Raw genomic sequence first — 26,949 nt, 5'->3', positions numbered from 1 at the left:
TTTATCCAATCAAATCGTTATAATCTCAGGTCAAGTACGTCAACGCGATACGACACTCGTGTGACGTACGAGATTAGTATGCAACTACCCATACGTTGATCTCGTGGGTAATAAAGCAGTGTATGAGATAAGCCCAAAATCCAGCCACACATCAGGACTGGTTACTTCAAAATGCTACCAGCCAAAAATGGATTTAACCAGTCCAAATATGGTGAATTTACTCAGATATATGGAACATTTAAATTTTTTACCAGACCATCGGGCTGGCTAGCTGTACATTTAGACCGTCCGTCAGAAATCTAGACCGTCTCGGGCGGTCGGACGGGCCTTATTTCATACACTGAATTTACAGTACACAATCCTGTGCACTTAAAAGAACCGACGTATGTAATGAGACCTCGTGTAGTATTCTCTATGTAACTTGGGGTTGTGGCAACACTGAAAGAGTCTGAACACAAAGTTTCGATTGTCGATTTCGTTTTAACAGATTAAAGCTGAAGTATATCATCAACGTCATATTATCACTTACACAGATTCGAGACAAACATTAGCAACTGTCCTTAATATGTCACACATCTCGTCTAAACCAGGTAAATATATAACAGAGGTTTTAAACCTAAATCGTTCAGTGTCCAATGGTTCTACAGCAATCACCTTGACGAGGTATGTTAGCTGGTATGCTGTTAGGTATGACTAGATATTTCTGTGTGCTTTGATTAATGACCCCTTGTGTTCAGCCTACCCTCTCATTGTCTTATACCCAGCCCTTTGTCCCCGGACAGACTAAAACACTCACCTCATACAGTTACAACAACATGCGACAACGTTTCTAAGTTATCGTATCATCAAAAACGCCTCGACGGTCACAGAAGGGATCATGGAGATTATATTGGAATTACACCACGATCTGATCGTGTTCATTTAACTCCAACCCCGTACCTAGCGTCACGTAAAAATATACTTCGTGGTCTTTCGAATTGTCTGTCTATGTTTCGCTCCGAGGTAAGTAAGGAATATTCAGTACTTGAAACAAAACTATTCTTAAATGCTGAATTGGGGTTTAATGGTTTTTTGCTATGACTTGGTAGATGTGACTAACGTTAATACCTGTCTATCACTACCTGTAGTTAGTGAGTTTGGTCCCCGTTAGCTTGTGGAACAGGTTCTCGACGGGAATGGTTAACACGGTATAAAAACGAAACATAAACTGCATTTATGCCCTAAAAGTTAAATCTTTATCTTCATATTTTGTGAACTGAAGACCTTCTGGTGAAAACTGTATTTTTGACATCGTATATGTTATAAAGTTATTGATAACATAAACATGATATAAAAACATAAAATCATATCAGTCTTCAGTTCCTGACTATATTATCGTTTTGGTAGTCGCTTAATTATGAGTTTCAATTTCAGGGGAGTCTGCACTAAGATGCTACCTCACGCCTCTCCACTGATTCTGCTCAACTTACTTCAGCTAACAATCGCTGGTGAGTCCATGGAAATTAGGTTGTATTTTATATACGATGGGACACGGATATTGTATATGTTTATAAATAATTCTCACTGATGTGTTCATCTTGCTAGTTTGGACACAGATGGCCCAGTCGTATGAGGCGATGGAATTCGCGGGTTCGAATCTCAGATTGGCCATGGTTAAGCTCTTCAGAGTATTGTTAACCCCAGTAATTCACCCAGCTTATTCGATGTCCGTCATGCACAGACTCATTTCATCTTTTGACTTAAACACAGACAAAAAGCCGTGGAAAAAGCAAGAACCTAAATAGCATGCTTTTGTATGATAGCCGCTTCTCGGGTTTTGTTAAAAGACACAATTTGTTCTGCTGAAAACATGTATTTTGTCCAAAAGCCTCGTTTACCAGACGTTGTAGGTGTTCAGAAACATAATGTTGAGGACTGTGGATTCCCACATATCTTTGGTACTCATGCTTGTTGTGAGAGGCGACTAACGGTCTATCCCGCTGACTTAGTTGACACATGTCATTGCATCCCCAACTGCGTATATCGATGCTCATGATGTCGATCACGGGTTTGCCTGGTCCACACACGATTATTTACAGAATGTCGTGGTATGGCTGGAATATTCATGTATACGGCGTTAAACAACAAGCACACAGAAACAAACCTCACTGAACAAAATATCACTTCCTTTCTCTAACATAGGAAGACTGAAATTGTGACGATGAATCCACGCTGGACATACAAAGTTAAAACAGTTCCTAATTTTGCCGTACCGTGAACCCGTAATAGATTCTTGATATCATTGCACATATATCTGAAAAAAACATAGCCTAATGTGTGAAGATAAATAATCTAATAACGGAACTTCACTTAAATGTTACCATGATATATTTTATGTTATAAATAAAAGCTTGATTCTTTCGTACATGAACCTTGCTGTCATTACGGAGTAGTACATGCGAGGACTGATTAATCATTGGAATGCCAGCTGAAAATTGTATTGACCCCTTTAACTCCTGACACAGATAGTTTTTTAGACTAACAACTGTTCTCTGAAATGAACATATTTACTGAAAAAAGTTCATATTAAAAAAAATAATAATAATGATAAGGAGCCCTGAGATTTTCTTCATTTTCAGACCTGAAGCTGAGTAAATCTAGACTTGCCACATTTTCTAGACTTGCGTGGCCTTTCATGGATATATTTACTTCAGGGTCTGTACGACAGACTAATAGTTTTTGTGTACGTTTGATGTTGATTTGAAGTTTGATCATTTGGACCCCAGTGTGGCAAGCAGTTCTGTTGATCTTTGTATAATAACTACATCTAATGTACGCCTGATCATTGTGTTTCCATTGTTTACATTACATATAAAGCTAGTCATACATTTTCGCAGTAATGTAAACTTCCCTAACTCCACACGCTCTACGAATTTCCACGTTGTAAATGCAACAGCTATCTATTTCTTGTCATGTCGGTGAACGGATGAGTGTCCAACTCATGTACGTCAGACAGCTATAATCCTGGGGTCTAATCTTTAATTCACCCTGATTTAGTTTTTAAGTTTCTTGGTTGTAGATTTTGTTCCCCAACAAATTTATGGTCTTGTGGCAGTAGCCGCTGCAGGAGACTGACAGATGATTTATATTCGAATGATTATGTATTGGGACGAGCAGGGTTTTTTTTATTTTGATCTGCAAAACAAAAGAAAACTGCAGCTTGGATTTTATGAATTTTTTTTTGTCCCAGAAAACAATTGAAAGAAATATCTATGCTTGAGATTATTGATATGAAGAATCTGTTTAACTGGCATTTAGAAGCTGATGAGTAATAAGAAAGGCAGGATACTTTATAGATGACAACTTCTTTATTAAATATATTATGATGCGATGTTACGGCATTGATTCCTATACCATTGTCAAACATATTATACCGAATTAACCTTGACAACGGTATAGAGATGTATACCGAAACATCATCTATAAACTATGCTACCATTTGGACAGAAAGAAATCATCTTTCACAGAAAAATATTATTGTTTTAAAGTGTGTATACTTCTATTAGGTTCATAGTTGTATAGTAGAAAACGATATTGGTTTTGTCTCTGTAGCTTCAAAAGTATGAAGTATTCGAACATTTTTTATATTTTTATTTTTAATATTTTTTTCTTTATTATTTTTTTTTTATTCGAACAGTTAGTACTTTCACCCTGTACACCTTCTGTATTTCTTCATGCCATTTGTACAAAACTTGCAGCAGATAGAAAGAGAACACACTCATTTAAACGCGTCTTCTGTTTCAATGATTTTCTAAATTTAAAGGTTGACAGTCCTGGGAGGCTAAGAATGTCACTTATCCCACCTCGTCCTTGCGCTTAGGGGAAAGTTACAATTCTGCACAATTTTCCTGAGATGACGGCATAATATGTTCGGGTTCTCAAAAAAAACAAAAAAACAAAAAGAACACACAGTATGTTAACTATATACTCGTTATTTTATTTCCAGGAATAACATAAGTTTAAGCCAAACTAATTTTGAATTAATTATGTTTCTGGGTCGTTGCGTCAGTGAGACTCTCTGGGATTACGAAAACATGCATTTCTATATTTTTGAAACTGAGCTGACTGTGAGTGATCTCCCCTGCAGGTCGCTGGGTGACCTTCACCACGGACAATAGCGCCTACAAGAAGGCGAACGGTCTTGGGGTACCGGTCACGGGGAAGAATGACGTCATTGCGGAGGTCAAGGTGTGCAAGGGTGCCGAGATCCAGGTGATGCAGGACGACACCGGGGCAGGTGGGTCACACATGGGATGTGGGGATGTGGGGTGGGGGTGGGGGCACAGGTGTTGATCAGGAGTGAGTAAGTGAGTGAGTATGATTTTACGCCACTTTAGGTATATTACAGCAATATCACGGCAGGGGACAAAAGACACATTGTATCCACGTGGGCAATAGTGGTGGTCCGATTAATTGAAATAATCGAAGATTGGTCGCAGTGACTAAACGACCAAGCAATCGATCATAATTTCTCATAATCGAACACAAACAATTCTGGAACACTTGTTTTCATTAACAATATTTTTCACATGGTTGGTTTTGTCTGTTACATTTCGTAAGCACTACAAGCTCGCCTGAAGTCATGATTGAATTTATCTTAAAGATTCCAAGAAATTTATGTTCCTAACATACTAGTCATCCTTTAAAGATGTGAAATTTTGCCAAAACCCCCCAGAAGAACCCCTTTTTTCCCCCTTATTTTAATGTGCATTAACAAATTTCATAAATGACGCTAACCAATTATTTTCGATGATTGATCGGTAGTAATGAACCAATCATCAATTATGAGATTTTAACCAATTCCCAACACTAGTCGGCAATGGAACCCGGGTTTTCAGCGAGGCTACCTCATCGTCCATTGTTGACCAGGAGATCGCCTATGTAGATTCTATGCTGGATATGATGTCAGATTATATGAAAATATTTATCACTTTTCAATGACATGTCATGCCTTTATTGAGCGAAAAATATAACACATTCATCCTAAATACTATTTAAAATCAGTATTTGGAATTGTTTGTACCTGAGTGTGATAGGGTGATTCTTCCTTTTTCACAGGGATGTGGTCATACTTTAAGCTGGGCGGAGACAACAACGAGTGGTCAGCCATGGCGTCCAGTGAAAACTGCGACAGCAACGGCTGTTACTGGGTGGATTACAAGTACGAACCCGTCGTCGATTGCAACAACTTCTCGCCCTTCTGGTTTTCTTGGAACGATGCGGGGGTGCACTCTGTGGGTAAAGGCTCCGTTGTCGGCACTGACGTCTTCCTCACCGGCACTATTACACCCTTTGACGCGAACATCTTCCAGGTGTCCAACTTCGATGCCGGCGTTACCGCAGAGTGGAGGTTCCTCATAGGTAGGCTATGAGGTTGGCTTTACGTTTTCATGAGTATCAATGTAATGTAAACTGACCGGCAAAAGTTTTGAATCAATCTAGTTAATTAAAAAACACAAAGAGTAACTGAATGAGGGAAAGTGCATGGAAACCTCAGCAAAATCAGCATTTGAAATGACAGTCCTACTGCAACCGATACTGGCATGACAGCTGCCAGAATTGAAGGGGGTTTGCCAAACAAGCTTTCAGCATAATGGGCAATGGGCATGCACCTAAAACACCACCCAAGCTCAATAATACGTCACACAGATAGACTGTATAGTGGAGGGGCTTGTGTAATTCCGTCGGTATTACCTGCTAATTGTTGGAATCAATGCTAATTGTAATCACTATTGTGTTTGGATTTCGAAAAAACATGGTTCCTTTTTTCTGTTTGCTATAAGTGTCATTTTGAGGTGGTTGAATATTAGTTTCCAAAATTGCTTGCTACACCAATTCGAGACAAAAATATTTTCATAAACTTATCACATCATAGTCATGTAGCATATCAAAAAAGTAGCTTATGCTGCATGGTACATAATAACTACATAATATGCTTCAAATTTCACTTTGGACACATAAAATATGATTATGACATGATCATATGAATTAATCAAATATTTTCTTTCCTTCATCGGACACCAACATAGTAAGCATGGGCCTATATTAATGGAAACCATTTATTTAATTAATCTATTCTCCCATTTCATAATATATACTACCATGACACATTTATGTAGTAATAATAGTACCCAGGTAAGGTTAATGTGACCATCATGTAGTCATACGCAAGTGTCAAATCAGGCCTACCAGTACAACCAGAATTGACACACTGACACTCGTGTCTTGATAATTAAATGACAAATAACATAAAGTCAAATCTGCGGCCAATATAAACTGAATGTATGAATACAAGAGTGACAAATTATATTGTAGTGACCAGATAAATACAAATTACAATATATATGTTATATATGTATTTTAACTTTCACAAGGAATTGGCATTGTTAAGTAATTTGCATTGTCAATAAATCCGTCATTGACCTCCATGTATTTAACGTTGCGATTACCGTATTCTAACATACACTCTTCAAAAAGGAAAAAAAAAAGGAAAATAATGATTTAAAGTTTGTACGCACATGTAAAACTAAACCTGTTTTGATGGTTAAATGTTGTTCTGGGTATGGCTTAGAAGAACACGCTTCAGCGAACATAACCATAAACGATATTGAATGGGTTTCGATCATGATTGTCATGGCGACTTACGCTGTCATAGAACACAACCAAAAGCCGCAATTATTGCTTTTCACGCGCAAAGCATGTGTACAGTCTATGACTATAAAAGACCCAAGTGCATCTCGCAAATTCATCCATCTTTGCAAATACTGCATGAGTGAAACAGAGGTCTCTACCCTTGCTGACTGAATATTGCCATTGGATGATTACAACTTGTTTGAAGGATCGTTTTGTGAATTCCATTTTGACAAATGACCGTCCAAGACCGCGAGTCAATACACCAGGCCTAGATTGCTACATCCGGGTAACCCACCTACGTGACCGCGATCGTTCCGCCCGGCACGCAGCACAAGAACGGTTTGGAGCCCGGAGAGTGTCCGACCAGACCACCGGGGACCGTTTCAGAAAGGCAGGTATGGGTTCCAGATATCCAAAAGCTGCTCCCTCTCTGACACCACTACATCAACGTCGGCGGGTCAGGTGGTGCAGCCATGGAAGCTTGCAAACTGGAATCACATATGGTTCAGTGATCGTGTTATCTCCCCAAGCGACTTGGCGGTAGACGTGTCTTCAGACAACGCAATGAAGGTTTTGCACACAACTGCATCATTCAAGCGGACAGATTTGGTGGAGCGAGTGTCATGGTGTGGGAAGCCATCTCATACACCCGCATATCGGAATTGGTGCTCGTCCAGGGCAATCGAACGACCGCTCTATATACCGACCAGATTCTCCGTCCTCACGTGCATCGCCTTGTCGACGGGCAGATGGAGCTGTTCCAACAGGACAACGCCAGACCTCACACAGCACGTGCTACAGTGGATTACCTGGCCATTAAGAACATCAGTGTTCACCCCTGGCCCTCCAGATGCCCGGATCTGAACCCAGTTGAACATCGGAGGGATCAGATCGATAAACGTGTACGTCGAAGTAGCAATCTGCCATTGACACTTCAAGAGTTGTTCAACATGCTGCAGGAGGAATGGGGAAGGATTCCACAACGAAACATCCAACAACTGATTCGATCTGTGCCAAGGAGGTGCCCTGCACCTCTAGCAGTAAGAAGTGGCCATACGAGGTACTACAGTCAATGCCACCTCGTGGACAGCAGTAATGATTATTACGACTGTCATTCTTGTGATATATGCACATTCTTGTGATATATGTGATATATTCGTTGATCTACATGTAACTGAATAAGACCAATTTTTTTCAATGATATTTTGCGTTTGCGTTTCTTATTTTGAAGAGTGTGCTTTCTTCAACATCTAACTGATTTGCCCTGGGGACATACCCAAGAGATCCTGTAAGTTTCATTGAAATCCATCTAGTTCTAGTACCTTTTGAGTAAAGTTGCTAACACATAAATACACACACAAACAGGGTTGAATACATACCCTCTGCAACAAACCTTCGGTTTTGGCAGAGGCAGTTACGATCATAGTAATTATTATGCATGCATATATTATTGAGATTCATGATTTATAATGGTAGTAAAACACACATCACAAGGTACATTTTGATATACTTAACTACATGCCTATGTTGTGATAGGTTTATAAAAAATATGTTTTTCTCACATTGGTGTTGCAGCTCGATTATGGGTACCGATGTTCAGTTACCCCAGAATGACACGTATAATCATCAGAAAAAATGGCACGATGGTTTTCCTGAATCCATAAGCAATACTGATAACATTTATCAGTGGTTCCAAAAAGTAACATGCACGTTCATCGGAAAATATATTTGCTACACAAGCCAATGTACTATAGTATAAAGTTTAGTTTAAACTCGTATTTGTTAACTATTTTTTTAAAATGGCAAAGTTTCTCTTGGTTGTCATTTTAGAATCAAGCAATCATGGTCGGTCCTTGAAAATACCTTCATATTGGTCTGCTAGTGGTGGGGTTATTAGTATACAGCGCTCGCTCGTCACGCCGAAAGTCCAGGCCCCAAATTCTGGAAACAAACTTATGTCTGAGTGTTGACTTAAGTTTGAGTTTTTACTCAAATTTAAGAAAACGCAGGAAAATTCAGTTACCAGAATAAACTGAAATCGGTATTAAACTCAAACATAGTAGACAATTTGAGTTAAGTAGATAGGTTACTTGAGTTGTTTTGGCTTTTTTTATTTTAGAAAATGCAGTTGAGTCAGAAATTCAGCTGTTTCAATTTTAACACTCAGTTTGTAATCTGAGCAAAAACTGAAGTTTGTTTCGAGAAGTCAGAGCCAGGTTTCAATTCCCACATGTGTCTGTGTGAAGACTATTTCTGGTGTCACCCCCGTGACATTGTTGAAGCGTCGTATAACATTATTCACTCACTCATACTGAAAGTGTACAATCGACTCACGTCTAGCATGTCCTGAATACGACGGGCTTCAGGAACAACACTTTGAAATATTGGGCCATATGCGGTTTCATAGGTCAGTAGACTGATCCCCGTCCCTCCCTTTCCTTCCCCATTCTCAACAACTGAATCACTGGACACTGATTCTGTGAAGATATGTGATCGAATTTCGTATCGAATTAAAATCTCAATTTGTTTTATTCAATTTTAAGATTATTTTTCGTTACCCCGCTGTCGCTACTGAACGCTACTGCCACAACTAATTAATCAATTAAAAACTTATATTGATCAGTTTCCGATGTCAGTCTTATCACCCCAAAATCATTTTTCTATCACCAATGACTTCTTCATGACTATTTGGATCTGGAGCATCCTCGTACAACATACCTCTAGTCGAAGAAACACCGATTATTTCATTCTGTTCTGGTCATTATTATACCTATCGCATGGTTGAATGTGAATTCGAAGTTTGTATGCATTTTTTTATTTCCCAATCCGAGCAAAATTTCACATGTGTGGTGAAAGAAGAAGAAAGGTATCCAGTCCTGTTTTGCAAAAATCACGGATGAAATTCCTGGCATTCAGGAAGGATCAGATCAAATTGTTGAACTTCGGTTTGGAAAATCATTTTCAAATATATATGTTCAACTGAAACTGAATTCGGAATGCGAAGAAGATTAAACAATAGATGTGGCATACGGGTATTAGGCGAATGGGTAAGTGTTGGCCTGGAATGGGTAAGTGTTGGCCTGGAATGGGTAAGTGTTGGCCTGGAATGGGTAAGTGTTGGTGTTGGCCTAGAATGGGTAAGTGTTGGCCTGGAATGGGTAGGTGTTGGTGTTGGCCTGGAATGGGTAAGTGTTGGCCTGGAATGGGTAAGTGTTGGCCTGGAATGGGTAAGTGTTGGCCTGGAATGGGTAGGTGTTGGCCTGGAATGGGTAGGTGTTGGCCTGGAATAGGTAAGTGTTGGTGTTGGCCTGGAATGGGTAAGTGTTGGCCTGGAATGGGTAAGTGTTGGCCTGGAATGGGTAAGTGTTGGCCTGGAATGGGTAGGTGTTGGTGTTGGCCTGGAATGGGTAAGTGTTGGCCTGGAATGGGTAAGTGTTGGCCTGGAATGGGTAAGTGTTGGCCTGGAATGGGTAGGTGTTGGCCTGGAATGGGTAGGTGTTGGTGTTGGCCTGGAATGGGTAGGTGTTGGCCTGGAATGGGTAAGTGTTGGCCTGGAACGGGTAGGTGTTGGTGTTGGCCTGGAATGGGTACGTGTTGGCCTGGAATGGGTAAGTGTTGGCCTGGAATGGGTAGGTGTTGGTGTTGGCCTGGAATGGGTAGGTGTTGGCCTGGAATGGGTAGGTGTTGGCCTGGAATGGCCTGGAATGGGTAAGTGTTGGCCTGGAATGGGTAGGTGTTAGTGTTGGCCTGGAATGGGTAGGTATTGGCCTGGAATGGGTAAATGTTGGCCTGGAATGGGTAGGTGTTGGCCTGGAATGGGTAGGTGTTGGCCTGGAATGGGTAGGTGTTGGCCTGGAATGGGTAAGTGTTGGCCTGGAATGGGTAAGTGTTGGCCTGGAATTGCTCACAGGGATTCTACAGAATCAAACACTGTCGAGCATGCTTGTTGTGTTGTGTTATCCTAACAACGTATTTTAAGATCATGGACAGAGGTACATATAAGCTGCGTATCTGCGTAAATTACGCAAATATTTATGTGAAAACTCAATTCCTATTAAGTCTATTGCGTACAAGTACGCTTGAATTTTTGTAAATACTCAATAAATGTGATCTTACATGCGTACACACAAAAATGTCAAATCTTAGCTTGCGTACCGGTGGATAGGTAAAATAACTGAGGTATATTGAGAGGTTCTATTTCAGGATATGAACTTGACAACTTGCAGTCTTTCTTATCGTTTCTGATACTACAGATCAAATATAAATTACAAACACAAACATCTATACTTTATTATATTTTTAAAAATAATAGAAAATGGCAAAATACCCCATTGAGTTTGAGTGAGGTGAGTACAATTTATTTGGTTACTCAAAGGAATATTAGGATACCCAATTGAGATGAACACAAGCGAGTACATAACTCAATGACCCAAAAAGTTATCTGTAGCTCTGTCATGAACGAATGCGAACATTAGCACTAAATGAGCCTACCCATAGGCGGATCCAGAGGGGGGGGGGGGGGGGTGAATGCATGGGTGCGCACCACCCCTATTGTGGTGAAAATGAAGTGTCCTTTTCTCAATAGTGTGCACCCCCCCTTTCTCAAAAAGCTGTATTCGCCCCTACTACCTGTGTTTGTACTGGCAACGTAGGAGATGATACTAATCAGGCTAGTAAACTGCCTTGTAATAGCGTGCGTATCAGGGACGTTTACACAATGCAAGAAGCAGTCACACATCCGGATAAACGCGAACCTGTAAACGATCAGATACCATTAAGTTGTGAATAGTGAGGGAAAAAACAAATAAATGTAAGCCATCACACTTTAATTATCAAGTTATATATTTAAAATGATTTTATTCTAAGAATAACTTTGTTTTGCCGGAAGTCATAGATCTAATTAACTATCGCTTTGCTGGCATATCTTTCGTGACTAACGAATTGGATTTGAAGATTACGAAATGGGTCGAATTGTGTCGAATGATGTACATGTACATTAATAGCATGACCACTCATTTCTGTACGAACCTAATCTCACGTCCTTCATCACGCCAGTAATGCCTGATTACCCTAAGAGTATTTTAACCCTTCGCGTTGGGATTATGTTGTTAAGACACATTGTACTGCAACACGGTCTTCTAATCCGCGATAACCAACTTAGACAAGTATACATGCTAGTATTATTCGCATTCAAATCAAAACATAGCAATATCGTCTTCATTTTCCGTCTTTCAACGGCAGAAGCGTTATAAACACCGAACTAAAGTGAGTGGGATTTTTACCGCATGTCAATATCAGGGTATGGCTGAAATATTGCCGATGTGACGTTAAATAATAACTCACTCACTCACTCAATATCAGGGTAGACTAGGTTTTTGTTTGCTTGTTTCTTGTTTACTGCCTCACTCAGCAGTATCCCAGCTATATATCAGCGGTCTGTAAATAATCGAGTCCGGACCAGACAATCTAGTGATCAACAGCATGAAGAGCGATATATTGGGATACGGTGACATGTGTCCTCCAGGTCAGCGAGTGTGGCGACCGAACACAACATCAGCATGAGACCATCGGTGCATTACTAATGTCATAGACGGGACGATTATATTAGGCCTCTTTAAATACCTTGCCTTTGTTTGCTAATCTGAGATGTTTAAATGACAACAAACAGATACTATTCTGGCGACAGGTCAGATCCTGTAACAACTAAGATAACAATTATAGTGAGTGAGTTTAGTTTTACGCCGCGTTTAGCTATATTCCAGCAATATCACGGCGAGGGACACCAGGAATGGGCTTCACACATTGTTCCCATGTGGGGAATCGAACCCTGTTCTTCGGCGTGACGAGCAAACGCTTTCACCACTAGGCTACCCCACCGCCTCAACAATGATAATAAATGTGACAGTTGGAATTATCGTTTTTATGTCAGGCAGATGTAAATCAATTAACATATATTATTAATTTCATATTTTACACAAAGTGTGATCTTTGAAGTCACGTAATTTCCAGACCATATACCATCTATCACAGGGGAGAGAGTGAGTGGGTTTTTCCCGATTCCATTGTGGTGAGTTTTAGCAAAACTCCACTGAAATGGGCTTGACACAATGTAACCATGTGGGGAATCGAACCTGGGGTTTCGGTATGATGAGCAAATGCTTCAACCACTAGGCTACCCTACCTTCCTAGGATTCCCTTAAGAATGCGAGATGTATCGTTACCTCTCCTGGGTAGTTTTTTAATCAGTCACTCACTTATAGTTTGGCTCAGACAGACGTACATACGTCCGTTATTATTTAACTGGAATTCTGGTGACGATGACCCATGGTATTTATACACTGCTGTACACACAGACATAACCACATTATGTGGCAGGTATGCGAATAAACTCTCAACCTCTAACGTAAGAATTTGTCAGGAATTGTTGCAGTGTTTTTGTCCACCGAAATTATTTCAAATGATTCGAATTTCATTTAAACTTTTCTGTTCAAACGTGCTTCCTTCAGGCACTTGGAGATAATTCAAGTTTGGTAATGATTCGCACAGGTATAACATGAAGTGGTTTTACAACCCCGTGGAGATTCTGGTGTAGAACTGCATCCCAACACATACTGGTCCTGGGCGATGACTAAACTGATCCTGTGGCTAGGCTTAGTGACTTAGTTGGTAGCGCGTTAATTATCGAATCCTCCTCGCGTTGGTAGATGCTCATGCTGTCAATCACTGGGTTGTCTAACCCAGACATAATATTATTGATCGTGTGGCCAGGCTTCGTGACTTGGTTATCGCGTTATTGCACCCCTCTTGCGTTGATAGATGCTCATGATACAGACTTGATTATCTTCAGACAGCTTAAATCTGGACTATGACACAGCATACATACCTTTAGTATTACATTCCGTTATTACAAGAGGTAAAATATATATAGTTTATCATCCCAACTGGGAGTACCATTATTGCAACCATGTTGGTAATCAAACCTTCGGACTGATTAACCGCTAGACTCCACCACCTTATTACCCCATGGGATCACTGTGGAGTAGATAAATCGCTAACCCCGAGGCCGGCTGTTCCTAATTGTCAGTACCCGTGAAGGTCCGGTTAGAATGAACCTTCAGTAACCAATGCTTGTCGTAAGAGGCGACTAACGGGATCGGGTGGTCAGCCTCGCCTGCTTGGTTGACACATGTCATCGGTTCCCAATTACGCAGATTGATGCTCGTGCTGTTGATCACTGGATTGTCTGGTCCAGACTCGATTATTTACAGACCACCGCCATATAGCTGGAAAATTGCTGAATGCGGCGTAAAACTAAACTCATTCACTCACTCCTAATTGTCAGGTAACTGTACCTTGTTCCCGTTCCAGACGAGCCTCCGCTGTTCAACAGCCCTGCCCCTTTAGGCACCACTGTGGTTGACGTCAGCGAGGACACGAGTATCGGGGACGTCATCTACACCGTGGATGGGACGGACGATGAAGGTGACACTCTGACCTTCACACTTGACACTCACGCTGATGTGTTCGAGTTTGCAGGAACTGACCTGAAGACACTCAAGCAGCTCGACCTTGAGACAGTGTCGTCATATGACATTACCATTAGGTAATATTCTAAAAACATTTTTAACAGACAAAACAACACTTTATTCACATGAACAAGTCGGGTTTTTGTGGTTGTCATTATAATCCTTAGCAACATACTTACGTTGGGAATACTTTTACTTCAAATGTTGAACAGACAAAAACATATGACAACAAATGGGTAATTTTCAATATCATATGAAATAACAAAGGCAAGCATTCCAGTTCCATACAATCGATGACTGTAGTGGTCAGATAGGAGCTATAACTGGATTAATTCAAGGTTAACCTCTCACCTCACTAGTACTTTCAGTCATATGTGAAACCCTGCTATTCCAAGTTGGTCACGCCAGTCAAATTTTGTTGTAACATAAAAATCTTTCCGGTTACTTCTGTATTCGCATCTTAACTTTTGTAGTCGAATTCGAACTATTTACTGACGTTTCAATCGTTCAGCCATCATTCTAGCTAGTTACAGATAGCATTCGTCGTCAGGTGGGAACACCTTTACAGCGTTGCAATTCCATTTGTCCATTGTGGTTACGTCCATACCTGTGCGTTCACATTTGAGCCTTGCTGTCGAATACCTGTGTATTTACATTGGAACAATTGTATATCGTTTCAACAATCACAGTCATATACGTAGAGAGAGAATTCAGACATTTGAAACCCCGCAGTCATATCTGAACCATTACAGTAGACAGTGACATTTGTAGTCACATTTGTGCATTTCAACCGCTGCAGTCCGACCTAAAACCTGTGGCTTCTTGTCACATTTATACCATGATTGCTAGCACATTGAAATGACATGAATTCTTGTTCACATTTGAAACCTTATAGCCACATTTGAACCCTTGCAGACACATCAGTCGTATTTGAAGCCTTGAAGTCACATATGATCTCTTGAAGGGACATCCGGACCATTATAATAGCAATTGTAACCTGTGAAGTCATATCTGGAATATTGAAGTCACATATGATCGCTTGAAGGGACATCCGGACCATTATAATAGCAATTGTAACCTGTGAAGTCATATCTGGAATATTGAAGTCACATATGATCGCTTGAAGGGACATCCGGACCATTATAATAGCAATTGTAACCTGTGAACTCATATCTGGAATATTGAAGTCACATATGATCGCTTGAAGGGACATCCGGACCATTATGATAACAAATGTAACCTTTGTAGTCATATCTGGACTATTGAAGTCACATTTCAAACTTTACAGTAACACTGTTCCCCGTATGTTTGTGTTCATTCTTCTCTAGCATGTCCGACGGTCGGAACACCCAGCAGGCGATGATGACGGTGCGAGTTACCAATGTCGTTGACGAGACGCCGGTGATTACGTTGTCAGGGACGTTGTCCATCCCGGAGGAGATGGCAGTGGGCAGCGTGGTCAGCAACCTCTTCACCGTGGACGACAAAGACGACGGGGACACACTGACGTATGCAATAAGTGGTGAGATATAATATTTAGCGGATCAACAAGATAGTGTTTGAACAGCGTGACTCAATAATGGAAAAAATGAGGCCTCGAACATCTCACGCCATGTGTCTTCCAGACCAAAGAAATAATTGAAAATGTTCAGCTCCAGTGTAGAGGGATTATGCGATTGCCTCAGCTTAAAATTACGCATTGTTTCCCTCTCGATGGAACAATGTCGTTGCTTGATCCTTTGGTTACAAACAGCGGCTGAATCCCACCGTGGCCATGGCGTAGTGTATACAACCTGTTAAGTGTGAGTGAGTGTAGTTTTACGCCGCTTTTTGCAATATTCCAGCAACATCACGGCGGGGGACACCAGAAATGAGCTTCATACATTGTACCCATGTGGGGAATCGTACCCGGGTCTTCGGCGTGACGAGCGAACGCTTAAACCACTTGGCTACCCCACCGCCCCTACCTGTGACATATTCACATGGTAGAGTAATAGGGTGTCCAGTGTGGATAGTTATAGGATGGGAGAAAGGAGCGATTCCAAACCACGGTGGTAATCTGGTGAGGTGAAGGTCATGGTTTGGATCGTTATTCACACTATCGACCACCGGCGTGAGGGAGTGGCCATTCAACTGTCTGAAGGTCCGGGTTAGAATTGATCTTCAGTCACCCATGCTTGTAAGATGCACCCACACTGATGTCATTGTATCCCAATTGCGTAGATTGGAATGGAATCTTGGTGTGTGAAGCGTGAAGCTAAACTAACTCACTCTGTCTCTGTTTATTTGTTGCAGGTACTAACAGCGCACACTTCACCATCGATGCAAACTCTGGGGTTTTGACAATTGCCGACAGAATTGATCGGGACCAGGCGGCCTTGATCTCCGTGACCTTTGACCTACAGGTGACCGACAGTAACAGTTTGCAGGCGACGGAGACTGTCACTGTGACGATTGTCGACATCAACGACAACGACCCAGCGTTCACGTCAACGTCCCATACAGTGAGTGTGGCCGAAAACACAGCTGCCGGTAGGTATAAATACAGTTTTGTGTGGATTGATGTATTTCAGGTATACAGTGAGGGGAAATGGGTTTTAACGTTGAGTTATTACACTTGTCCAAGTTTCCACTCCGATCTCCACTGAATAAAAGCCCCAACTTTCTGAAGTGGTAAAGAGTATATTTATCTCTCTGAAGGCTAATTCGTTATTACACGCTTCTCATCATTATGATAGACACGTCTGCTATGGCTGTACAGAGTTGCGTCCCTTGCAGAGGCGTAGCTACCATTATAAAAAAAACCCGGGCTTACACATGAATGCTGCTAAAAAGGTGGGGCAAGGCCTCAATACTAATTTGAATTTGAAGTCACATTAATATAAAGCTTTGCAACCTATCGGGCTTACACGAAGAAAATGGCTTGCTACGCGCCTGCCTGGGGTACAACAGAATCCCTTGACAAGCATCCGTCCTGATTCAACACCATTCCGTGCTCGTGTGTTTCACCTATGTGCTGAACGTCTAAGACTTGCTTCAGTTCGAGCGTTCCTACACATCAAACTGACACACCGAGATAGTATTGGATCAATGTCCAACCTCTTAATTGCTGGCATTGAATGTGTCGGCGTTAGGAAACATATTTGTTTCTGACATTTTGGGGAGTGTCTGGTGCTATAAGTAGAGCAAGACTTGATTCAACATTCTGGAGTATAAACCAGTTGTTTGATGATGCAAACCCTTCCTTAATTTGGGCGTGTTATCCATTCAACTGATTCCTTTACTGGTGTGTTTATCCATCCATTCGCCATTCACCGTTACTTAACAAACACAGATATGACGGACTCCGGGGATCCATACTGGCAAATTACGCATTTTGTCGACATTTTGGGTATCAACAAACAAATGTGTAAATCTGCGTCTCTTAATTGGCAGAAAGCGTCGGATATGACAAACTGCAAATAAAGTTCAGTATTTTCGGGTAGAGTTGTGTTGCAGTGAAGAAGGTTGACGTTTTGAGGCGTGTGAGCTTCCGTTGGATGGAAGCGTGGATTGATACAAATCTTTGACGTTTGTTACGTTTGTGAAACCCACGAACGCAACCTAGAAACATAGTTGAGAAGATTCGAACCCACGAGCACAGGTATCTGACAAACGTTAGATGACGCAACTCTCCACGGAAGTTGTGGCAGTCGGGACTACTAGGCCCACTGTATCATGAAAGAAGAAATGAATTTTGAAACATGAAAGAACAGGTTTCATTGCTTTCGTCTCGACTCAATGTTGTTACATATTAAAGTTGTGTATGGCCATTAACATATCATGCCACCCATTACATTGCACCCCAACTGGTACCCAGCAACCATAGATTGTCGTGCGGGGTGATTTATTGGATCCAGAGTCCAACCTTCCTCACTTCGTCTGTATCACCTGATAGTTTACAGGTTCCCGTCATATATGCTGGTTCGCTATTGCAAAGGGCGGTCTTTAACCACAAAAAATGCAAAATAATTTCGTAGATTTCATTAGACCTTTACCCAAAAATACATGCAACAGCTAATACAGTCAAGTTGCCACAGACACGTCAGTACTGGATTTCACTGTGAGCGACGCCGACGACGGAACAAACGCTGCTTACAGCATCGCAATTGAGGCTGGCGATGACGTTTCTCCCAAGTTCAAGGTCACCGGAAACCAGCTTCAGACAGAGGCTAACGCTCTGGATTATGAATTGCTGTCTGGCACTGGGTTTATGTACACTCTGACAGTTGTAGCCATCAACGACGACAACATCAGGACGGGGACGACAACAGTTACAATCAAGGTAAAAATAGTCTAGAGTTTAAAGTTTCACTCACCACGCAGAACACCTAGGTTTTATTCGCCTCGCGCGTAAAGTATGTAAAGCAAATTCCTGTTATTCTTAGTGAATGCTGAGACGTAAATCACTCGCTCACTCAGTCAATCAGTCATCGTGATTTTTTACAGATAAATAATGAATTATGTTTGTGTTATAGGAGTAATGACACTGACACCATTTCATTAGAGTATGAATTATTATTAGTGGTGAGCGCTATTCAAAAGATGAATGCATGTTTTGAGCATTAAACAATTTCTCCCCCAAAGAAAAGGTCTAAATCCACATTCACTCTCCATAGTTTAGTCTGATATCAACGTTATTGAAGATTGCAAACTGTGTCAGTTCTATTGTTCAAACCTAGGTTCACGAATACCATGGATATTCGAAACCAGTTGCCCATATTCTCACTGACAGAATAAAGAGACTAGCATTAGCTCAAGTTTATTAGCGTATTTGGCATGCACTTCGGGGCAAATGTAAGTGTGCACTCGAAAACTAAATTTGAAAAACAAAACAAAGGAACGAAAAACAAATCACAGAAAATACCTGAAAAGCAAGCAGCATACTTGTGAATTTGAAGTCACATTAAAAATCACTCTTTGGAACACATTCCCAAAACACATGGGTCCCCTTTCACGAACCGATCGCAGCTCTACGACGGTCGTAAGTGTGTGTTACTGTAGGAGTTAAGTCGTAGCGCCACGATCGCTTCGTGAAAGGGGCCCAGGTGTGTACATTAGTGTGTAATCCACTTAGTATTCTAACCACGTGTAAGTGGTAGTGTTGGGAATTGGTTAAAATCTCATAATTGATGATTGGTTCATTACTACCGATCAATCATCGAAAATCATTGGTTAGCGTCATTTATGAAATTTATTTATGCACATAAAAATAAGGAAAAAAACTATGTAGTTCTTTTGGTTTTTTTTGGCAAAATGTCATATCTTTAAAGGTTAGGAACATAAATTTCTTTGAGTCTTTAAGATAAATTCAATCATGACTTGAAACGAGCTTGTAGTGCTTACGAATATAACAGACAAAACCAACCTTGTGAAAAATATCGTTAATTAAAACAAGTGTTCCAGAATTTTTTGTGCTCGATTATGACCAATCTTCGATTATTTCAATTAATCGGACCACCACTAGTAAGTGGTGTGGCAGATTGTGGCTTCCACTCGCCATACCTGGCCCGATGGCCCAAATTTACATTCGTGGAATACTGCTCAATGTAATCCCATACTCACTCACTCATTCACTCACCCAATCACTCACTCACTCACTCACTGGTTGTCATTGAAGACACCAATGCCACTCTCTCTTATTATATGATTAATTCTTTTGTTTGATCTTTACCTCTCAGGTGACTCCAGAAAATGAATTTGACCCGGTGTTTGACACCCCTTCAGTGGATGGCTCCGGTCAGTTTCCAGCGGCGACTTTATCAGAGGACGCCCCCGTCAACGACGAAATCTCCTTCAACGCCTCCGACGCCGACCTGGGAGTTGACGGCGATGTCACATTCTCCCTCGTCTCCGTGCTGGACTGTGAGTCGTTGCACAGCACAGGCCCCCACTGCGGGTCAGAAAATCGATAAACTAGGCCCCGGTTTAGTATCAACACCCCCTACTATATAATATATAAAGGTTCATCACAGAAATACGGTGACAGGATCGAAAACCGGACAATTACGCACATGCCAATGAATATATCGTATTTTAAAAGTCTCACAAGTATCAAAAGCTTTTGTCCATATCTCCGATGTATGTAGGAGGCATATACATGCGCTTTCCGTGGGGATGCATTTGATGGGTTTTATTAAATCGCCAAATACCGAGTTGCTGTGCCGGAAGTATACAAAACTAGCTCGTCAGCGCTTGACTTCACTACCTCCGGCGATCTGATTGGCTAACACATTACACTGAATGAATGTGTTTCTTTAAAAAATATTTGTACTCGTTTTTAAAATTATTCTTACCAAGATAAAACATCAGATAGTGACATCTTGGATGATAGACGTTTGAGTTTCCCTCTCATTTTCGCACGTGCATTTGTTGTCATTTTATTAACCCATTTGATTGCGCTGACGAGCTAGTTTTGTACACTTCCGGCACAGCAACTCGGTCTTTGGCGATTTAATAAAACCCATCCCCACGGAAAGCGCATGTATATGCCTCCTACATACATCGGAGATATGGACAAAAGCTTTTGATACTTGTGAGACCTTTAAAATACGATATATTCATTGACATGTGCGTAATTGTCCGGTTTTCGATCATGTCACCGTATTTCTGTGATGAACCTTTATATATTATATAGTAGGGAGTTGAAACAGATATAAGGAATATTCCTGCCAAATAACGGCGTGGGACATAAAGAAATTCTTTCACACATTCTACCTGTGTACACAATGCTTCCTTCTTGTAAGCAGGACTTAGCAGTGGAGAGCGTTCCTTAAGCATGAAAGAAAACCATAATGTATGAGTGAGTTTAGTTTTACGCCGCACTCAGCAATATTCCAGCTATACGGCGGTTGTCTGTAAATAATCGAGTCTGGATCAGACAATCCAGTGATCACCAGCATGAGCATCGATCTGCGCAATTGGGAACCGATGACATGTGTCAACCCAGTCAGCGAGCCTGACCACCCGATCCCGTTAGTCGCCTCTTACGACAACCATGGGTTGCTGAAGATCAATTCTAACCGGACCTTCACGGATCCCATAATGTATGACCACAAAGTTGTTTCTACGTGGTTCAGCATCAACCGGGTTCATTGATTTAAAGGGGCGGTGGGGTAGCGTAGTGGTTAAAGCGTTGGCTCGTCACGCCGAAGCCCCGGGTTCGATTCCCCACATGGGTACAATGCGTGAAGCCCATTTCTGGTGTCCTCGCCGCGATATTGCTGGAATATTGCTAGAAGTGGCGTAAAACCAAACTCAGTCATGAATTTAAATGGTTGCATTCAGCGATGTTCCAGGTGTAAGGCGACGGTCTGTAACGATGACATGTGTCAACTACGTCAGCGAGCCTGAGCACCTGACCCCGTTAGTCGCCTCTTACCACAAGTAGAGATTGCTGAAGACCAATGTTACACGGGCTCGTGGATTTATAAAAAGTTGTAAACATCTTACGCCTGTTTCTCTTCAGGCTTTCCATACAAATGTATCTGTCGCGCCGTCATGTAATGAATGCAGTCAGGACCTCGTTCAACCCCCTATGGGGAACGTCATCATAACTTGGGAAGTGCTCAAAAACATAATTGATTCTTAATCTGCAGCTAACGGTGCTGACGCAAGTTCAAAGTTCACCATTGATGCTACTTCGGGAACGATGAAAACCCTTGAACTGCTCGACAGCGACACAGCGACGGGGGGCGTGGATTATTTTGACATCACAATCAGAATAACTGACGCAGGAAGCACCCCCAAAACCGCTGACGGGACAATACGGTTGACGTTAACCAACGTCAACGACAACGCCCCGACGTTTGACTCGACCTTCTACAGCGCTAGTGTCAGTGAAGACGCCGCTGTCGGGGATAGTGTTGAAGCTGTTGCCGCAACGGATAATGACGGCGACGCCATTACATACACCGTGGAAGGCAGCTGGGCAAGCACTTTTGAAATTAGTGGAACTGACGTTGTCACCAAGGCACTGATGGATTATGCCACAAATGCTTTCTATGTAATCACTGTAAGGTAAGGCTAACTGAATAATGGAAACATATTCCGAAATCGCAGTGTCGCCATGACAACAGACACCCCGAGAAGACCCACAACATCGCGTTTATAACTGTCTAACTCCACCCCAAGGTGCAACTTGATTGTTTTAGTACGATATTAATATATGCAGTTTTATTGAAACTCGAATAAGGCTAGATATAAGTTACTGAAAATGTTTTTCTAAATAGCAACAGGAATTGAGTTACAGGGGGATAATGAAAATACCCCGTGGTAAGAACATTGTAGGAACAGGAGACAAAGATTCGACAAAGATGATTGTTCTTTCTTGTAACATAAGTAGATACACTCGGAACAAGTAGACAAAGCGACTCGGAGGTATCTCGGGATACACTCAGACCAGTTGTTCTCCCTGTATAACACTGAGACAACTCGACTCGGAGGTACCTCGGAACCGAATAGTTTGTTTCAACTTCAAACCATTGCACGGCAGTCTGTAAATAATCGGTTCTGAGACAGGGATGGACCACATGCCCTCGTGTCTTTGCGAGGATTAAATATAAAAAAAATGAGATGACCCCCGGCTCAAAATGTTTCACAGTACAATAAATCATGACATTTCGAGTCGGGGGTCATCTCAAATTTTTAAATCTTTAATCGCAAAGACACGAAATGTGACATGAGACTGACCACCCAATTCTCCACAGGCAAAATTCATGTGTTTAGAATCAGGAAACCTTTCACAAATCAATATGAAGCTGTCAGATGTGTTCGTTTGTGTGAGATGTATCAACTTCACATGTTTTGGAATTGTACAGAAACGAAACAAATGCTTTCATGCAAATATATGCCAAAACGGCTTTTTAACGAAGCGTCTGTTTCTTGCAAGATGTAGATACTAAATGACAAAAGACAATCTTGGACATTCCCTGTTTTATGTGCAAATTTGTGTGAGTTGTTGGTTGTCCCTTGAGAGCAGTATATGCTTTACTAACCTTTCAAAGAACATTGAACACCATCAGTGAATCAATTCATATGATTTTCACCGTTTTTCAATTTTTTTCTCGAAACGAAATCTAACATTGCCAGTGGATCCAAAATGGCTCCCTAACTTGCCCATCGAAACATATACAACCGACAATTAATCAAGCTACAATAACCGATAACGTATTTTGTTTGTGTTTTTGTCCTTACTAATTCTCAAAATTCGGCGTTATTAATGAGCAGAAGATTGCTGCATCATCCTTGTTTGTAAAGACCCGAACATGTTTCAATGCTTAGTTCATCACTGCAGGGCCGATGACGGGACGTTCCAGACAGACACGTTGATGACGGTGAGTGTAGTGCAGGTGGTGGCAGCGACGTTCCAGATCACTGCTAAGGCTGACGTGGAGATACGCGAGGAACAAGGCCAGGGGACGGTCATAGCGGGTGTGTACAAGACCGCCGGCAACTCAGGGAGTGTCACTTACACACTGGAAGGTGAGTATCAGGTCACCACTTTGTTGTCACGTACACACCGGAGGGTTAGTATCAGGTCACTACTTTGTTGTCACGTACACACAGGAGGGTGAGTGTCAGGTCACCACTTTGTTGTCACGTACACACCAGAGGATGAGTGTCAGGTCACCACTTTGTTGTCACGTACACACTGGAGGGTGAGTATCAGGCCACCACTTTGTTGTCACGTACACACAGGAGGGTGAGTTTCAGGTCACAACTTTGTTGTCACGTACACACAGGAGGGTGAGTATCAGGCCACCAATTTGTTGTCACGTACATACAGGAGGGTGAGTTTCAGGTCACAACTTTGTTGTCACGTACACACAGGAGGGTTAGTATCAGGTCACTACTTTGTTGTCACGTACACACAGGAGGGTGAGTGTCAGGTCACCGCTTTGTTGTCACGTACACACAGGAGGGTGAGTATCAGGTCACCACTTTGTTGTCACGTTCACACAGGAGGGTGAGTTTCAGGTCACAACTTTGTTGTCACGTACACACAGGAGGGCGAGTATCAGGCCACCACTTTGTTGTCACGTACACACAGGAGGGTGAGTATCAGGCCACCACTTTGTTGTCACGTACACACTGGAGGGTGAGTTTCAGGTCACAACTTTGTTGTCACGTACACACAGAAGGGTGAGTATCAGGCCACCACTTTGTTGTCACGTACACACAGGAGGGTGAGTATCAGGTCACCACTTTGTTGTCACATGCACACTGGAAGGTGAGTATGATGTCACCTTGTATATATGTGTACCTGCATATATCTGTACCTGTGTATATGCATACTTGCCTACCGTATGCATGTATAGCCAGGTACCTTTGTAGATGTATAATTTACCTGTATATATTTGTACCCATGTATATGTATACCCGTATGTATCTTCTATTTACGTATATATTCATACCGTATATATTTATGTGTCACTGTACCCGTGTATATTAAAACCAATGCACCTGTATACCTGTGTAGGTACTAATGCCAACATGTTGTCGGTGGATCCTGTTTCCGGTGAAATAAGCTACAGTTCCGAACGCATTGACCGCGACGGTGGCGGCATGACCACGTTGTCGGACATCACCTTGAAGGGAGTGGACGGCCTCGGCGCCGAGTCTACAGCAGCACTCAGCTTCATCATCACCGACATAAACGACAACGCCCCTGTAGCTACTGACATGGCCCCGACAGTACAGGTTCAGGAAAACTCGGCCAGTAGTAAGTTCCTCAACAATGTTCCTTTCATTACTGATTCCTTTCTGTTGAGTTCTAAACTTCCGGTGGCACAGTCACCTAGGGCGCTGCAATACGATTTGCGTCCCTTGTGCGCGCCAGGAACCTATAATCCTGGGTTCAAATCTCAGATCACCCTGATAATGTTTCTAGATATTGTCGTAACTGGCGTTTGGGTGTTAGTAAACCCTGCCCCAGTTATCTATTAATTATGGTCGTTCCACATTGTTCGGGGAGATGGTAGCTCTGGCGCTCCACTCGCTTGGTCCCTTGCAGGATGCTAAGTCAAGGAGTGAGGGTTCGGACGACCGTGGCTCCTAATTAACCACATAACATTCATGTACTGGCACACATACATTCAAAGATAAACGCAACACCAAGTTTATACTCACATAGTTTTTACTCTGTCTCAGTCCATCTCTCTAACTACAACTTCAACATCAGACAGGGCAGGTTCGTACCACACGGGGCAACTGAGTGGCGTGGACTGGCTTCCGTCACTAAAAAGCGCGCACCACTCGCTCAGTGCCCAACCTGTCTTTTTATATGGTTCGAGCCTGGCCAGATCCTGATCACACATGTTTCAACTAATCGTTTTGATTCGGTTAGCCTGTATCCGACCTTGCACTCATGAATATTACGATTGGAAAAGTACCGGTAAGAATCGTTCGGTCACTCTCCTCTTTGTTGTTTGTTTCAATATAAGATTAATCTGTTATGTCTTTCACAAGAATGTGTTCTGTCTCTCTTTCCATAGCCTACGGCTAAACGCCATTCTGTGGAAACTTTCCGTCTCCATACCGTGCCTAACCGTTATGACTCATGAGCAAAACTGCAAATCTAAATACGAATCTGATGTAATTCTCTCATGGTTTTTGGGATGCATTTTTACCTTATAACAATATGTCAACACTATACTTGTGCCTGTTGCTTTCAGCAAAGTTATGAAGCCTGTCTCACTTCGGCTTCTTCACCCACGTCAAGTGTACACGGTCATGGAACTGGAATATTGTTTAAAACCCTTAACCCGAAGTCACCACTCACTAACATTACCTCTTGGCTTTGAAGAGATTTCACGACATGTAAACCATATCTAACACGGGCTTATTTACCTTCAGATCAGCAGATTCTGTCGCTGACAATGAACGATGCCGATGACGGTGCCAACGCTGTCGTCACCATCAGCATCGACAGTGGAGACACAGATAACGTGTTCAGCATCACAAACCATGATCTCTACGTCAACGGTGGTAACGTGGACTACGAAGCCCTGCCTGCGTCCAAGACCTACAGCCTGGTATTATTGGCCGTTGACAATCCGACGACAGCACGCGCTTTGACGTCAGCCATACGCGTCACCGTTGAGGTGAGTGAGTGAAATACCCACCGTTTTAACAGTCTTTCAGGTATGTCTTGGCGTGACATCTTTATACGGGAGAAGACTAGTGTCTGTTAAAGGCCGTATCGGCGTATGTATTGATACAAAATAAGCACGATACGACAGGAAATAATTTAGGAAACGTAGCAGATACGCACCATAGCAATGATGTATGGTCTTAGAATCATGTACAGGCGTATTTATCTGAAAAATTATTGTTTTATTGTATATTGACGTGTTTACACAAGAGTAGCAATGTTGTGGTAAATATATGAAACGAAACACAAAATTACTGATACACCATTAAATTCAATTCAGTATTCTAAATGTACTCCTAAGTTTTTCCAGTACTCCTATATTGAAAAAAAAAAGGAGTACGTACTCCTGATGTTGAAAAGTTATCTGGAGCCCTGTGGCCGTTTGCACATGTCGGACGTAGCTAACATCAGGCGTAACACACTACGTCGGGCTTAGCAGCGCCCTCCTCTTACGCGTAATGCATAACGTCGGTGAAGCCTAGGCGTTACTACGCCCGACATATGCATACGGCCACTGATGTTTATCACATTTTCTGAAACCTACATCTGTAGATGTAG

General features: G+C 41.9%; 1 protein-coding gene across 1 annotated transcript; it reads left to right on the top strand.

The window, feature by feature from the left end:
• Positions 1–12,153: 12,153 nt before the first annotated feature.
• On the top strand, positions 12,154–26,949 carry LOC124271220 (protocadherin Fat 3-like). The gene is made up of 11 exons (XM_046706298.1): positions 12,154–12,196; positions 14,041–14,275; positions 15,527–15,720; positions 16,494–16,730; positions 18,278–18,522; positions 19,919–20,132; positions 21,836–22,256; positions 23,533–23,720; positions 24,718–24,960; positions 26,094–26,341; positions 26,944–26,949. The coding sequence occupies exons 1-11, from the start codon at positions 12,154–12,156 to the stop codon at positions 26,947–26,949; spliced, it is 2,274 nt and encodes a 757-aa protein (XP_046562254.1).

This window comes from Haliotis rubra, unplaced genomic scaffold, assembly GCF_003918875.1.
Source record: "Haliotis rubra isolate DU_JTF1 unplaced genomic scaffold, ASM391887v1 Scf159, whole genome shotgun sequence".
Lineage (NCBI taxonomy): Eukaryota > Metazoa > Mollusca > Gastropoda > Lepetellida > Haliotidae > Haliotis > Haliotis rubra.
The sequence above is the reverse complement of the archived record's forward strand: the minus strand, read 5'-3'. Positions and strand labels throughout refer to the sequence as shown.